General features: G+C 33.7%; 1 protein-coding gene across 9 annotated transcripts in view; it reads left to right on the top strand.

The window, feature by feature from the left end:
• Positions 1–17,256, top strand: part of mef2cb (myocyte enhancer factor 2cb) — a 189,316-nt gene that overhangs the window by 75,937 nt on the left and 96,123 nt on the right. For all 9 annotated transcript variants that reach the window (XM_039759321.1, XM_039759324.1, XM_039759322.1 and 6 more), the window contains one exon: positions 14,776–14,963. In XM_039759321.1, the coding sequence (XP_039615255.1) occupies positions 14,910–14,963 (54 nt within the window). In that variant the 5' untranslated portion in view covers positions 14,776–14,909. The remainder of the gene's footprint in view (positions 1–14,775; positions 14,964–17,256) is intronic.

Raw genomic sequence — 17,256 nt, 5'->3', positions numbered from 1 at the left:
TGGAATGTTTTTTTTTTGGATTTGATTAGGCATGATTGTAGTTGTTCTAACCAATAATGTTTTTTCATTTTTTTTGGATGCTGGAAGTGATTATTTGCTGTGTGATAGTCCGCACAATACATGTTTTTATTACCCATGCAGTGATGCTAACAGCTTTGCGTTTTGTTGTAATGATGCAGATGAAAAGACCAATACAATCAGTATGATGAATAATAGTTGTTGAATCTATCTATCTATCTAATCATTGTATTATACCGTTGTCTTCATCTCGTATGATGATATCATTACAGTAGAGTATTACAAACACATAGCACATATATATTCTTAATGTAATAAAGTGAAAAAAAATGACAGAAAACCAATTAAACTAATCAGTGCTTCCTTATTGTTTCAGAATGAGGCTTAGAGTGGTGGTCTTCAAGCCAGTTGTCATGAAGTATCATTTCTTTTTTTGTCCTTGGGAAGTTTTTGTGATGGGACCAGATCTGTGTTCTCAGCTGTCACCTTTACTGTTTTGATTGATACATTTCCCTTGCCACCACTAAACTGCAAACTTGCAGCTGTCTGCTAAAGAGACAAAAGTAGAAACAGTGTCACTTTGTCACTTTCAGGCTTATTTATTTATTTTTTTCTGTTGATGATGTGCTAGAATTAAGAGATTTATAATAGTCAAGCAGAGCCTTTTCAACATTGGTGCTAAAACTTCTTTCATTATTTTACTTTATGTGAGCACTAGTTAAAGTTTGGTACATTTTTATATTTACAAGGCTTTGAATGAAACCCTAGAGATCTAACATAAGCATTTGCTAGCATGAACATGGATACAGACCACTTAAACAATGAGCTTACTGAAAGCCAGCTTGTACCATTGGTCAGCCTGTAGCACTTTAATAAAATGCATCCCTTTAATCCCTGGACACTCTTTGTACCATGTCTGCTGTCATACAAGTCATAAAGCCAGTATTGTTTGTAGATGCCTAGCTACCTGAACAGCAATGGAAAAGAAGGTTATTCTGACAGATCTCAAAAAGATAGTGATAAAGCAGTCCAGTGATACTTTTAAATAGTAATGCCATGCTTATTTCAAGGAATGCTTGTCTGTCTCTAAGCACTTAGAGACTTCTTAAATGTACCATTCAAAATGGTTAAATACTGGGTTTGTTGACATAAAGGCAGAATTCTCAAAAGTGGAACTGATATGGCTAGCAGAGGTTTATTTTTAATTTGTTTATAAATATCTGTACCTCAAAAGCAAGATCTCCTTTTCATTTTGCAACACAGTAAACTTTCGTTTTGAAGTGTACCAGAATAATTGGTCAACAAAGCACCTCTGACTATTGTTATACTTGCAAGACATGAGTAACAAGATACAGAAGCATAATAACCAGCTGAGCTAAAGTCCAAACTTCTAGTGTTGTCATACATCAACAGACACGGATATTGAATCTGGTGTTAATTCATCACACTCAGTAATGGTATTCTTAGTTCTGAGGCAATCTGTAAAAGAGATCTAAAATGTTAGGGTTTATGTTTTTGTCCGCCACAAATTGCCTCCTAGGTGAGATCAAACCCTGGCTCTCATGTTTTAGCTTTAGTGCAGAGTGCAGACACAGGCATCCTGCTTAGCTGAGCTAAATGAAGCACTGTGTAGCCCATTTAGCTAACGCTGTTATAAGTAACCTCACTTCACCATAGTAGAATGGTTTATTAGACACTGATGCAGCATTCATAAATACAAACTATAAAAAAGAAAAAGTCCAGGAAAATGCTTACCATGTCCCTCATCACCATAGCATATTTTATTTTTCCATTGCTTAGTAGTTCTACACATAATTTTACTTGTAAATGGGCAAACTTAAATTCAGTTTTATTTTACATTTGAAAGACACACTTGGTGTGTATAGCGTCCAATGAAATTTGAAGGAGATCAATCAATATGCACTATAAACCTGAATCAGTAGTTTTTAATAAATATGTTTTGTCCACTATCCATAAAAAGAAAGTCCCTACATGTCTTTCACCACATAAAACATCTATTTGTACATTTTCTGAATCTGCTTTTTCTAGGACAGGTACACAAGATGTGTATCCCTACAGACAGGAACCAATCTTCAAGGGCTCCCGGCCCGTTGGAGAACATATTCAACCACACTAAACCCAATATTCACCTATACTGGGAAAACTTAAAGTTGCAGGCTAATATTAAAAGCAAATCTTTGGTTTGTGAGAGAATATTAGAGTAACTAAACAAAATCAACACCAATACCCAGAGAACATGCTACCTCCATAACTTTCTTAAACATACCTTATATCCATATAGAATCTTTCATTCTGCTCTTCACTCACTACTACAAGTTTTTTGCGGAAAATGCAAATGCAAAATTGAAATTTGAGACTCATGTTGCAACAGAATTCTTTAAACTTAACCACTACATTTTTCACAATTTCTTTATATTTCTTTTGGATCCTTATTGTTACCTAAACATACAAATTACTTCCTTAAGCGATACCAAAGATTCTCGTTCCATTTTGTTCACCACACTATCAAATTTTGCATCAGTTTAGCCTTAGACAAACCAAGAAACGTTTGGCACAACCACATAAAACAGTGTCCATCTTTTGATAATGCTTTGACAAACTACTTCATTAAACCAATGATAAGGTTTATTATGAAACGGTGGTAGCAGCACTTTACCTGGATCCACTATAGCCAAGTTTCCATCCAGTTTTTTGCGACGTTTTGTTATCGACAAACAGAATATACGTAAAAAAAAATGTGCGAAATTTGCTGTCTCCAGCCTATTTCCATCCAACTGGCTTTTTATCGATAAAATGGTGTGCGTGATGACGTCATCCCCCCCAAAACGAACTGTCGCATAAGTTTTGTTGTATCGCGAAAAAAAATCTGCCCGTGAGCCGTTTCCATACATAATTTTGTGTATGTCGCAAATTATCTACCTTTTGTTTTCCACGTTACACCCCCTCCACTAAACAAAGAAACAAAAAAATGGAGAGATTATTTAGACAGTTTTTTGAAATTTGCCAGCTTACTGTTATTTCAGTTTCACAAATAATTGGAATTGTACATAATATCCGAAGACGATAGCAGAATGAAGCAGTTGCTTGTTCAATAGCCCTAGAGCTCGAAGAAAGTACCCCAGTGCGACGAAACCCACGGGTATGGGAGAGACGACGAAATAAGACCTTCTGGGAGGAGGTGGTGGAGAGACACTTTACAGAAAGTCTCTGGCTGCAACATTTTAGAATGAAACGGCCAACGTTTTGAGATGTTGTGTGGATTCATCAGTCCTGATGTTGCGCCAATCACAGGTTGCCATCGGCCACCGGTTCCAACCCAAAAGCGGATTGCCATCGCCCTTTACAAGCTGGCAACCTGCGCCGAGTATAGAGTAGTTGGAGAAACTTTCGGGGTTGGTAAAACTACCATCCATCGATGTGTATATGCTGTGTGCACCGCAATTAAAGAAAAATTAATGCGGTGTTATATCAGACTTCCGACTGTAGCGGAGGCCAATGAAATTGCATACCGCAATTCCTTGGTGCATCTTGTGCCACAGATTTACGGTGCGCTGGATGGTACGCATGTGCCTTTCTTCCCCGACGGAAGGCTACCGCGATTACATTAATCGCAAAGGGTGGCCATCTATTGTTCTCCAGGCCCTTGTTGATGACAGGTGCATGATACGAGACATTTGTGTTGGCACTCCTGGAAGTGCTCATGATGCAGATGTGTTTGCAGCATCGGATCTGTACAGGTGAGTCTACCTTTCAACATCCCTTCTCTGTGCGATAACAACTGAATTAGTACTGTAACCTGCTTCCCTTAAGGTTTTTAATTAAAACTGAAATTTGAACTAATACAAAATAACGACGTTTAATAAAAAAAAAACTAAAGTTAATATTAATGAGAGAATTTCTCATATATGCTAAAACATCTGCCATTTAATAATAAGAAAAAAATGTTTAGATAATGAAACACACGGTTTATTAAATATTTTGACTGGCACAGTAAACTACCTTTGCGGTTTTTGTATTATTTAGTAATCCTGAGAGACACCCCCAGGCTACAGTTGATGCGGAGGGAGTTCGGGTACCCCTTTTAGTAGCAGGAGCCCCAGCCTATCCGCTACTGCATTGGCTCATCACGAGAAATAACGAGGCTCTTCATCAGACCATGCGAACCGCTTCGCTATTCTCGTTTTGATTGCACGTGATGAAAATGTATCATGTGACACATTTATTTGTGTTAAAGCCCTTTTTTTCCGATAAAAAATGTTTCCAATGTAGTTTTTGAGACATCTGAAGTATCGATATGGAATTTATGCGCTAAAGTTAAACGGAAAAATATTATGTCGACATGTACAACATTTTATCGATAATTAGCATTTCCATCAGCTAAAATTTGAAGCGCTAAATATTTTTTCGCAAAAACTCCTTGGATGGAAACCTGGCTTATGTTATGTCTGATGATGTTTTTGGCACCAGGCTGTAGCATTTTTTCTGGCTGGCCATTGGTTTTGAACCAAACATAAATTCTTGGCTCTACTGTCTCACAGAGAAAACCTGGACTTCTAATGGCTTCACATGTTGCTGCAGGCTCCTGACTCATCACCATGTTCAATTCTAGCTATATTGTGACTTTATAATCAAATAAAATAACTGTTTTGTTTTATATATAGGGAAATATTAAATTCAAATTATCAAAAAAATAAAGTACTGATTAATTCTAATTCAAAAACGAAAAAAAAAAACATAGAATTGACAGCTGAAAAAATGCTTTGTGAAAAAAATCTGTTGGAGAAAAATGTTTTTCATTTTTGATTTCTGCTCCCAATAATATATAAAAATCACTTTCATGGTATTCAGTTGGTGTTTTTAGTTTTCCCTTTCCCTAAAGCCAGAAGACCAGCTGCTGTCAGGCTGGTTTTCATATGATACCAGGCAATATGTAATATATTACATTTTGTTGACTGTGGCTACATATAGGGTGTATTACTTACTGAAGAAATACTGTGCATCTACTTTTACATATTAAAATGGGTTTCAGAAAATACACTGTTTTATGCTTTTAGACATTGTTAAATATAATTGCCTCAATCCATCAATTTTAAATATTTAATTTTTCTTACAATTTTTCTTCAGTACAACCATCTAAATGGTTCTTGCTAGTTTTTGATGTGTGCGGTCAATACATTAATTTATTATTTTTCCTCCATTAGAGCTGTAAATACGTAATCAAAATTGATTAGTTATTTGGGGCTTAATAAAAAATAAGGATGGTCTTCAAAAAGAAGGTGTGTTCAGAATGTGATGATTTAAATTATTTTGAAAATATGCTCTATGCTAGTTCTCAACAACATAAGACTATGTGGTTATATACATCAGCAATCAGCAGGTGACAAATTTAACGTAGAGTAAGGCCGTACACTTTTTTGGAATTTAAAAAGTCATGTTAGCTTTGTCAGCAAAAGGAGAGCTAAAATAAATCTTGCTAAAATTTTTAATTGAACATATTTAAATGAGGGCACTCTAGTCACATAGTGGCTAGTACTGCTGTTTCACATATTTAGAAACCAGGTCTTTGTGGAGTTTGCACATTCTCACCCAGGTCTCCATTGGATTTCCCCTGAGTATTCCATTTTTCACATGCTACTATAAAATGCCCAGTGGGAGTGAGTGAGGGTGTATAAGGGTGTCCTGTGATAATCTGTTTTTTATATTAATTATATGATAGGACTTCATTGTGTAACTGAAACCTAACCCTAATATGAACAACTTGAAAAATGAGCATTTTTCTGAGTTCTCATATGTACTCCTACTGTTGTTTTGAAAAGTACATTACTGCTACATATTGTATATGCTGCGCACTAGCATGGAGTCTCTAAATGCTTTATGGCAAAGGTCATATCAATATGCTTTACTAGAATGTGACAAAAGGACAACCCAGAAGTATAAATCTGGGGTCTTTTTGAAACTTGATCATATATTTACCTGTTTCTTGAATGCAGGTTAATTATTGATTCCTAGTTGCATTCAATGTTTTTTTTAAAAAAGCTTTAACCACACACTTTGCCATCTTTCTTTTGAAAAGCACAGATTCCTGTACAAATTGTGCATATGGAGAGAGGCTTAAATGAGCCAATTAAATATTTAATTACATTGTAGACCTCATGATTCATTTCTTAATATGTCTAACTGCTGCAGTTGTATAGAATGATTTTTCAAATTTGCCACATTATTAATTTTATTGGAACTCAGCCACATTACTAAAAGATTTTTTTTTCTTGTGGAAGATGAGATGAGCATTAATAAAAGTAGAAATGTGTTATGAGAACATTAAAAAAAAAACAAGAAAATTTTGTCCCTTAAAGTAAAACCAGAGTCTTTCTCGGTGGCATATTTTACATATAATAAGGATTTAGTCTATTGGCTTCCTAAATAAAATGTCTTTTTGTACCTAGATCTTTCCTTTTTCCTTTCAAATGCATTTACAAAGAGGATAACGAAAAACGTCATTCAGAGTGTGATGTATACATCAAAGTCTTGGGGCATTTAGGTGACTGAAATGTAAAAACGATGACTAAGACTTGAAATGATAAAAGACTCACTGCCTACACATCTTTGGAGCAGAGTACCGCTTATTCTGTTTCATGTGCAACACAGAAGGATATTACCGGCTAAATAGAAGGTGCTTTCCTAAGGCTTAGTATAGTTTAAAGGGATACTTCTGTCTGAATATACAGTACATGCATGTATTTGAGTGCATGAGAGTCAAAGAAACTGTAGATGCTTCATAAAGCACATTACTGTCTTTGTGCAAAGGCAAGAAAGAAAACTGGTGGAGCACAATACTGCAGAGCTAGCTTCCCATTGAAGTACTGAGAGACACCTCTGTTCTTTTTATCCTTTTCAGATACTATAATCTTTTGTTCTGGTGCAGCCTTATGTAATATTTTCAATGTCTATATATTTGTTCATGAGTTGTTTTGTTGAGTGGGTATGGGATGACAATGATAAAAAAAATGTGCATGCTGTTTTCTTTACTATTTTGCATTTCTCTAGACTGGAGTTGTGAGGCTTAAATGTATGAGAAAAAGATGTCATACCGTTTTATTTATTTATTTTTTTGCTGTTTAGTTATAGTATTTATCTCAGTAAAGCTGTCAATTACAGATGGTTGGAAAATTTTTCAAGGGACGTGTCCTCAATCATTATTTCATATTAAATTTGGATAGCCAAGCTTGAGGTAGCTCATAAAAATGACTCCTGTAGTTTTTTTTTGTGATGATTATTGTTTTTTCTGAACCTATGTAGAATACTACCTACAAAAGTAACATTCCCTTGTGCATGGAGACAAGTGGTAGTGAGGCAATAAGATATGCAGTAGGGAGCAACTGGTGATCAAGAATAAATGACAAAATAGCTAGTGGCACGTTACTTATATTTATACCACCCAGTGACCATTTCAGAAAGAAGGACAGTAAATAATGTATGCTAAATTATCAGTTATCTGGCCTATTAAGACTAGAGTTGCTCATTATAGTAACTGGAACGTGAATTTGTTTTCCTTTGTATTCCTTTGGGATTTTCAGATAAACTAAAATGGACCCACTAACAAAAAAATGCATTCCAGCTGAAGAGCTGAGCAGCGTTTTGCACACTGTGTTTTCATATGCTGTGCATTCAGTGCATCAGATGTATAAAGTCTTCTTAAATTAAGTCTTTTTATATTTTTCTGTCTCTTGCCAGTTGCTGACTTTATGTAAAGATAGCTTCTCTTAATGGCTTTCAGTGTTCTTATTAATATAAACACTACTGTGAAGTTGTAACACAGTTAAATACTTTTAAATGATCCGACTTAATAAAAAAAAACATTTAGTACTTCCCCCCCTTTTTCAAAAATACATTGCAGTCAGTAGTCAGTTCTATGCGGGCATAAATTCTGTAAAAAAAAAAACAAAGTTTGTTCTGCAGCTAAATCACAAATTCTGCAAAGTCTAAGTAGATTTCATATTTTTTGGTATGTTCTTCATTTCTGTTCTCATAAGATGGCTAAATGTATTTCTGTTCTGATGCTAAAGCACAAAAGTCCATTCCTTACATAAAGGATTTATTTTCTGTTGCTAGTAAGTATGAGACAGGCTAACTGTTTTGTTAGAACTAGTCCTAAATGCCCTATAGACCAAGAAATGTAAGAAGAAAAGCTGATAAACGAGCAACAATGAGGTGTAAGACACACGATTCTGTCAAAATCTTAGGATAGTAACTGTGCTGCCAGAAAGACATGCTTTTATTAAAGTTAGTTTTGCACTAAGTGCAAAAATGTGTTTTATAAATAACTACAACAAAACAGTGATAATGATACAGTTTTGGTGGAGCTCTTTCAATTTAAACCATCCTTTGGATAATTATCAGAGTAAGACAGTTAAAGGACTCTGCAGCCCAATCAAAGCAGACAGTTTCTAGTCTGGAGAAGGAAGTGGGAGAGTTTTGGTTCCCATTTTGCACTTTCTGGAACAGTTTAGGGAAGGAAGCACCTTTACACCTTTTGTTGTTTGTGGTTTCTGATGTCACATCCTTCCGTGACCACTGTATGCATGTTTCCTGTCATTCTGTCAGGCTGGTCTGAGTAAATGGTAAGCAGTGGACTTACAAGAAGCTCTGCAAAACTCATCCAATCGATGTACTTCCTACTTTGGACTTAAATCTTCCTTCTGTCAGCATAGAAAGCTTCTGCCAAACTGTAAAATGCTCAGCAGATTGCCCATTGAAAGTTCCTCTTTTTATAATTGATATTGAGGCAAGCTCACAATTTGTAACGAATAATGAACTCATTCTTGTTTTAGTAATTTCAGCTTTACTGAAAGATCAAAAAACTATTCTTGGTTTCTCAAATATCAACTAATTCATTGCATATAATTTTGTAGGTCGAAGAGTTGCAGCTTTATTGTGATAGCATGTGCTATTATAATTCCAGTGCCAAAAATGCAAGTCTGCAGCACCCATAATGCACGCTGTCGCCACCATACTGTAATAACACAGATGCATACACACACAATTTAAAGTATTTTTTTAGTCACAGTTTTATTAACAGAACTGTGAATCATAGGCAGATCGAAGGAATCCAACATATGAGCAATATTCTTGAGCTATGCCATATCCACCACTTCCAGAAGGCAAACAGAGAATGAAGCACAGACATGTCACAGTAGAAAAGACTAACAGAAGGGATTCAAAGTAAAATGGAACAAAGCAAGTGAAATGTGACAAGGATTTCCCATAATTATGTGTTTCTATCTATCTATCTATCTATCTATCTATCTATCTATCTATCTATCTATCTATCTATCTATCTATCTATCTATCTATCTATCTATCTATAATAATATTAGTGGTTGACAGATATGTATAGTGCATATAAACTGGAAATGTGGTATTGATGCATGGCATCCTATTTTACTGTATATTGAATCTAGCCTTGATATTGTTGTAGGCTTAAGCACCATGTGACCCCCCTTATCTAAAAAGTGGACTCAGAAAAGGGGTAAATGGATAAATTAATCTGGGAATATAATATTATGTTTCTACCTTGTATCATAAATCACAAATATTTTTCTTTCCTTTTTCATTAAAATGGTTTGACATTGACAGGTTGTCTACATATATTAAAATGTCTTTTTTTTTCAAGCTAATTCTCAAATTTAAGGATATTTAAAGCTGTTTCTTTACTTTTATGATACTTTTTGCAGTTTCTACCCATCTAGTATTACTAAATTCACAAAAAAAACTTGCATATGTATAATATGAGATAATAACAACATTGTCTTTGTTTTATTTTTATTACATTGCCTAATAGTGATCCACACACCATGAAACACTTAAACCGTCAGTAAAAAAAGTGACACAAAAGTATATATGGTGTACACCACATTCTATTCTATCCTTTTTTGTGAATCTTACCAAAAATGTCTTTGTTAATACTCAAATATAGTTTTCTACTGGTTTTGTATTATTTTTATTTTAATACAAATACTGCAATACTTTTTCTTGTCTTTGGGTGTTTTATTTTTATTCTAGCATGGAGAAAATATGACATTTGTCTGTCAAAAAGCCTTGCTGACAGCATAGCAAAATGTCAAATACAAGCATGCATTTTCCTTTATCCTCTTAACCCTGTATTAAATTTTGCCTATATTTAGAGCAAATAATTTAAAAACCAACATAAACTACAAAGAATACACATAAGCTTATAGGGTTTAGGTCACACTTTCAGAGTCACATGGACTTGCATTGAACAGCTGGTTGATAGCTGCACGTCAGTACTCCTATCTTACCAAAGCAGACACAGTTGAAAGTATACCGGATATTCAGAGCTATTTTCCATAATGACATTAGGTACACCATATCTAACCTCTTTCTTAATTTAAGAATGTCTGTCAATGATGAACATGAAGTTCAGTAACAAATGCAGCAAATATGTATTAATAATTTCCCATTTATCAAATACATAACTGTATTAAAATATAATGAATTGAATTATAAAACTAGTAGTGATACTTTTTTTTTTTTTTTTTTTTACAAAAGCCCTGCTGCACTGTTACAGTTCTAAAGTATTTTATCAAAAACTGTTTTTATCCTCAAACTACTTTTTTCATAGTGGTATAAATGTTTTTCACTGTCATTGTTTCAAGTGGATGTTGGTAGCAAATTCATTGCAGATGTCTAAAAGAAAGAAATTCATGTGAGTCAGGATAATGACCTAGTAAAGTTGCAAGAAAAACAACCAAGCCTCAGTCTAATCAATCACTGTATGATCTATTAAGGCTAAATCCTTAAGCGGAAGAAAAGAGAAACAAAAAGGCAGTCGTCTCTGCTGTATTAATAAACAACATTTAAGTAAATGTTAAGTGACAATAAACTCCACAAAAGCAGGGTAGCATTTTGCAATATGTTAAAACATATCATTTCAATATAGAATAGATAATATAAAGCTCTATAATGAGATTTTTTTGAGATAAGATTGTTCATCCTGATACATTTTCAGTCTGTCTTCAATGAGATACATGTCATTTTTTTTAACATTTGGCTTAAAATATCATTGGTTTTTGTTGATATAGGTTTTCAGACTGTTTTTATTCAGCTCTTATAGAAAGCACTTTCATCTGTTATTTTATTTTATATTATTTTATACTTGTGCTTCCATGAGTCTTATTAATACCCAGGCTAGGAGCACCTCAAGCTAATGATCAATATTTATTCATTTTATATCTTTTTTCAAATGAACACTCTTGTAAAGAGGCAGGTCAGCTTTCTAGCCAGGATGAATAGCCCTTTAGCTAATTCTCAAACAGCACTTCAATTCCTTAAGAACGAGCTTCTTGCTGCTGAGTGGGTCTATCCTGCTTAAATACCCCCAGAAGTATCCTGACCTTTAAAGCAGCTCTGCTCCTAGCTAACTCTGTTACAACTCCAATAAGCTATCCACACTGACCTTCCACCCGACTCAGTGAGCAGCAGCTTGGACGAGTGTGGCATATTAAGCCGATCGTGCCATCAGGTTCAATTCAAAGAAAGGAAAACCTAATTGTTCCATATGCATTTTGTACGGATTAGTGTATTAGCTTACAGTTCCAGAGAAAGCCCTTTAGCTTCTGTTTAGTCTCACATGTGTGCTGGCTATTTGCAGTTTTTTTTGTTGTTGTGGTTGTGAGAGGTAAGAGCATAATGCATTACTATGTACAATATTTTATTGACATTCGATAGTTTTTTTAAAATGTGTACTTTAGAACATCTTTTGCATTTTTAAACAAATGTACCTACATAAAGAAGGGCATTTTATTTTTTTTCTGCGTTAATGTACTGTTTTGTTTATGCTTCATACGTTATAAATAAAAAGCTCAACAAACTGATTAAGTGCATAGTGTTATGTGCAATATGCTAGTTTAGCACATTTGATAAATTTAAAGTTAACTTCTATTATTGTACTTTTGAAATAAAGATTAAGCATAGTTTTTAACATATTTAAAGCATAGTTATTAACATATTATGTGTTTTTTTTTTCACTTAACTGGTGTTCAGATCAGGGATAAATAGATATTGCGTCAGCTTAGTTATGTAAGATGCTGATGGAATCTGCCAATATTGTGGGAAAAAAAGGTACAGAATGATATGCTCACAGTTAGAGTATTGTAAAATTGTACAACAGAGAGACAAGACAAGAAGTTTATGAGAACTCTGGAACATTAGCTTATGTGCCCTTAGACTGGACAGGGCACGAAGGTGAGGGTTGCTGATGAGTTATTTCCAATTAGTATTTTTTTCTGATTAACAAATTGACATTTGGTAGTATGTATGCATATGCATGAATTTCTGGAAAGCAGTAATGTTTAACTTGATGTATTTGGATTTTGTTTTTCATTGAATTGGAAGACCGATTAAGATGTATACCAGTGGAGCTTTAAATTAAATAGCCTGTTTTGCTTTTGCTAATTTAGATATTACTAGGTGTGTTCCTTAGTATATGATGAAAAATGTGACTGATTTGTATTCAAAAACTTTGAGTTTTCTCATGTGTAGAAAATTTCTTAGCGGCCCTAAGCTATTTTTAACCGAGTATATTTTAAGCGGAAGGTGTTATTAGAAAAATTGGCTGCATGGATTAATTGCAAAGTGCACTTATTTCCAACACAGAAAAGTAAAACTGATTACAGGTGGTGTTTTTTGAAGTACAATTTCTCATATTCTTTTTTAAATGCCAAAAGTATAATTTGTAGTAAATTGTAATTGTATAATTAAAATATCCCTACATTTATAATATTTACTTTTTGAGTATTTACTCTATCACTCTTTACTGAAACTGACCATCTGCCTTCCTCCCTTGTGGACTATAGATGTTTGGCATCTTTTGGGGGAAGTTACTCTATGTTAACAGGTTATTAAATTTACACTTGATGCCTTTTAATGTATATTTGTTTTATCATTTTATTGATTTATTGTTTACATTGAACAAATGAACTATCTTAAAAAATAAGACAACCCAATCCAGCATTGTCATGAAGGTATGGCATTTGCAGTCCTTGAGTCCTTCAAAACCCGTAAATAAAACTTATAAATTTTTTTTAAATGTTGGTTTCATGGAACATGCAAGGATTTTGCTTATAATAAAATTAATTCTACGAAATCTTTAATTGAACGATGCAAATAGATTTAATGCATGTTGGACCTCTGTGAGAGTAAATATTAGCTCAATTTTTAATTTTATTCTTAAATACTGGTATTTTTTAATCTGGTGAATTTTAAGAAGCTGTATAAATCATTCAGTAAATATTGCTAGATCGGTCAACAAATGAGAACAGTATTGTCAACCAATAAGTAATTATTTACATGTAGACTTAAATCATAATAATATAGATTTATGATAACAGTTTTGCCAACAAGAAAAAAGATGTTTTTCAGACTTGAAAATGGAAGTGTGCTGTATAAGAGTAAATTGAACATAAACTTAAATTAAGTCAGATGAGTCTACTGTGATTTTGTCAAATTCCACATATATATATATGTAATCATGAATTTCACTGATATGGAAAAACGGAGTTTAGTATAACTCAGAATAATGATGTACTGTGTAATTCCATCATTATACTTAAAAGCATACAAGTGATTATGTCAGAGAGCACAGGGCGGGGTCAAGAAAAGAACTGTAAAAAATTAAGTTTTATTTTATCACCTGTACAAAATTCTGTTATTTCCCTCCTATACTTTCATTGTCTCCTTAGATGTGTTTATGTTGAAAAGTATTGTTGTTTAAAGGCCCTGAATTAAATGCGAATTCAATTTGCCATGCTTTATTGGTTATGTCATGCAAGGCATCATTGTAGGTGTAGCAGCTGAGCTGGTACAGAGATTAAATTATTTCCCTCTGCTCACAAAAAGACCAACCATTTAGCCTGATTGTTTGAGTAGTAGCTGTCTTGTAGAGTGCCTGGAAGAAAGGAGTATGTACAGCTAAGAAACTGAGCTACAGTCAAAGATGAATCATTAGTATTGACCCAAAATCCCTACATTGTGTGGCCAAATATTTATTTATATTCAGTGCTTTCACATTAAAAGCATCTCTTTCTGAAATTGTGTTTGTTTCTGTTTAAACTTTTCTGTACAGATGGAGGAAACTGGGGCAGAATGGTAGAGTAGATTTCTAATTTGATGCTGATTTTTGAACTATGTCCTGGAGCAATTTCTCTGAGGCACTGGCATGTTCATGAATTGTGTGATTCAGGTGTCCCTAAATTGTCTCCTACAGACCAACATCATAGGTTTGGTTACAGGTTATGGTTACATCCATATAGACACATAAATATTGTATTTAACTGCTATGACACCTCTTATATCTATGGTGAGGTGATGTTATCAGTTGGTAAGTGAGAGTCAGGAAAACATACTGCTTGTGCTCTGCAAAAAGAGACATACAATTGTCTGAACCAATGTAGTGCTGCAGATAACATATACTTGCAGTTTCTTTAGCTTATCTTATTTTTGTCCTTGGTTTCATGTATTATTGGCAGTTGTGTTCATTCACCTTGTTTTGATCAGACACAATCTTGTCAAAATTGTGAATATTACAGCTTTGAGACAAAACAATATTTTATATGCTTGTCATTAACTATCTGTAGTAAGTAAGGAAACAAGACTTGTATAGCAAAGAAAAACATTTGATACAATTTATTTTGTGATTAATATGAAGCTTTACTTTTTCAGGAGCAGATGTTGGAATATTTGAATTAAAAGAAAAAAGTGAAGAAGGAAAGGCTGGTTTTGAAAAAAGACAGTAGGAGAAGAAGATAAACATACAGTACTACAGGGAAAAGAGAGGAGAAGAAGCGACGGGGATTATGGGGAGAAAAAAGATTCAGATCACACGGATAATGGATGAGCGTAATAGACAAGTGAGTGATATGTGTTTGTCAAGATAATTTTTATTTTTGACAGATGACACTTAATGTTATACTATATTTAAATTATATATCCAAATAATTCTTCTATACACTTGCTTTGAAAAATAAATTCACAGGTCTTTCAACTGTTTGTAAATATAGCTTTTTAAGCATTTTTTTGACTTGGTGTTCTTCCACTTTAAAAAGTATTTAATCTTATTGACTTGACTGAAGTGGCTGGAAGGTAAGTCAGTAATGCATTATGGAAATTTTTATGCAGTGAGAGTATAATATATAGACCATAAGTAAAGTCAGGCAAGACCGATAATACAAATATTTCGCAGCCTACTGTGAAAGGAGTGGACATCCAACATTGTAAATGTTTGCAACACTGGTTATAGAGAGATGTTGGCAAACTTTAAAAATATCAACAGTCCAAAAATGGTACAGTGAGATACGAAGTAGGCCCAGAGCATTTTAAAGAATGTTGTTGTAAATTTAACTTGTAAAATACAAGTAGATAATAGAATTAAAAATACTATGGCATAGATTAAGAACTGTAGTCTTAAAAATGTCTTGAAAGATTAAAAAAAAAAACTCTATACATAGCATTTTCTGAAACTGTTGGATCAAGTAAGAGTACAAGGCAAGAACCAGCCCTGGATGCTTCAATGCATGGCACACACACCCAGAGTCGCTCAAATGATGTACATTTAGAGCTGCTGATTAACCTGACATGAAAGCGTAATTGGTGTAAACAGAGTAATTCAGCACAGACAGTGACCAGGCTCGGAATTAAACCTAGATCCCTGGAGATGTGAACTAAAACTAATAAGCAATCATGCAGACAGTGGGAATTTGGCATTATATGCAAATTCTGTATAAATTTATATATAGACACAAACACAGCAGCCACTACACTAAGCACACCTATGTAGTACCAGGGTACTCCTTTGCCTATAAAGCAGCATGAATTCTGGAGACTGGGTTTTATAATTGTGCCTTCTAGAAACAAATAAAAAGAAACATTCTATTAAGTAGCACATTGTAACATAATGCATCATATAAGGACTTTATTAAAGCCCATGACCATTTACTCATTTATTTTTCTAACCTTTCAATTCCAGTGTTTCTTTTTTTTTTTTACTTCCTCTGTATCAAGATTCTGAATAAATTATTTGACTTGAAGTTTGACATCACCTTTGATGTTTGTTGCTTTTGTTCAGTTACTCATGCACCATTTAAAATTTGTCCTGATTATGTTTTATCTTTACCCTACTGTTTGCTACATTTCTGTTGTATGCATTAACTCTATTTTATCCAACATTCACTTTTTTTGATGCTTGGAAAAGACATTTCAGGTGGCGTTCTGGTTGCCTCCTTCCTGTTCATGATTATTGTTAATGGGTGTGTTCTTTTCAATATGGATTACCCTTTTTGAGTTGTCTAACCCAAACAACATTGTGGATAATTGTACCATTGTAGTTTTCTGCAGAATTTAATATCCTGTTCCTGCCTTGTCTTGAAAGGTCTGAATTTCGAGGACTGTGTTGTATATTTTTATCTACTTTGAAATGACATTAAAAGATATAATCTGTCTTGTACAAAATAGGGAAAAAAGAAACAAAGTAAAATTAGTTTTCATTTTTTCATTTAGAACAGCTAATTATGACACTATGACACTTCATAGTCAGTGTAACCTGGTAACTCTTTTGTGTATCATATATTTAATATTGCATATAATTAATCATTCTTTAAATGTAAATTTGACCATAGCAGTCCTGTAGAAAGTTGGTCCCTGCATTTTTATCCATCATATAGTATATGAATTAATATTAATACATTTAAACATCCTATTTACAAAGGTTCTCAGCTTTCATTTAAAATGCCTATTAAAGCATTTATAGCTATAGTCAGATTGAATTCTAATGCTATTTGAACTGTTCTGGCTAGACTGTATAGTGCAGTGCCTTGACATGGCATTGTGTGTGGCATTAGAACATATAACTGCATGTATTATTCATGTTATATGTTAACACTGGACTGAGGACATGCTAATTCATATATAATGAAGTTCTCTTTAACTAGTATACAGTATTGTCCCAAGCAAAGGTTAAAAAAAAGAAAACACCAAGGTGCACAACCTCTTTTTGTATTTCCCAATCATGTATCTATACTCAGCAATTCATTTAAATCACCTTTTTAAATTGCAAATTTAAGTTTAAAAAATACAATATTGTTTACAAGAAGAGTTGACAATAGAGTAGCCGATATCTAATACAGATATTGGGAGGCATGATGGTAC

The sequence above is a fragment of the Polypterus senegalus genome, chromosome 7 (genome assembly GCF_016835505.1).
Source record: "Polypterus senegalus isolate Bchr_013 chromosome 7, ASM1683550v1, whole genome shotgun sequence".
Classification (NCBI taxonomy): Eukaryota; Metazoa; Chordata; class Cladistia; order Polypteriformes; family Polypteridae; genus Polypterus; species Polypterus senegalus.
Note: the sequence above shows the minus strand (reverse complement) of the source record. Positions and strands in the feature narration are given on the sequence as shown.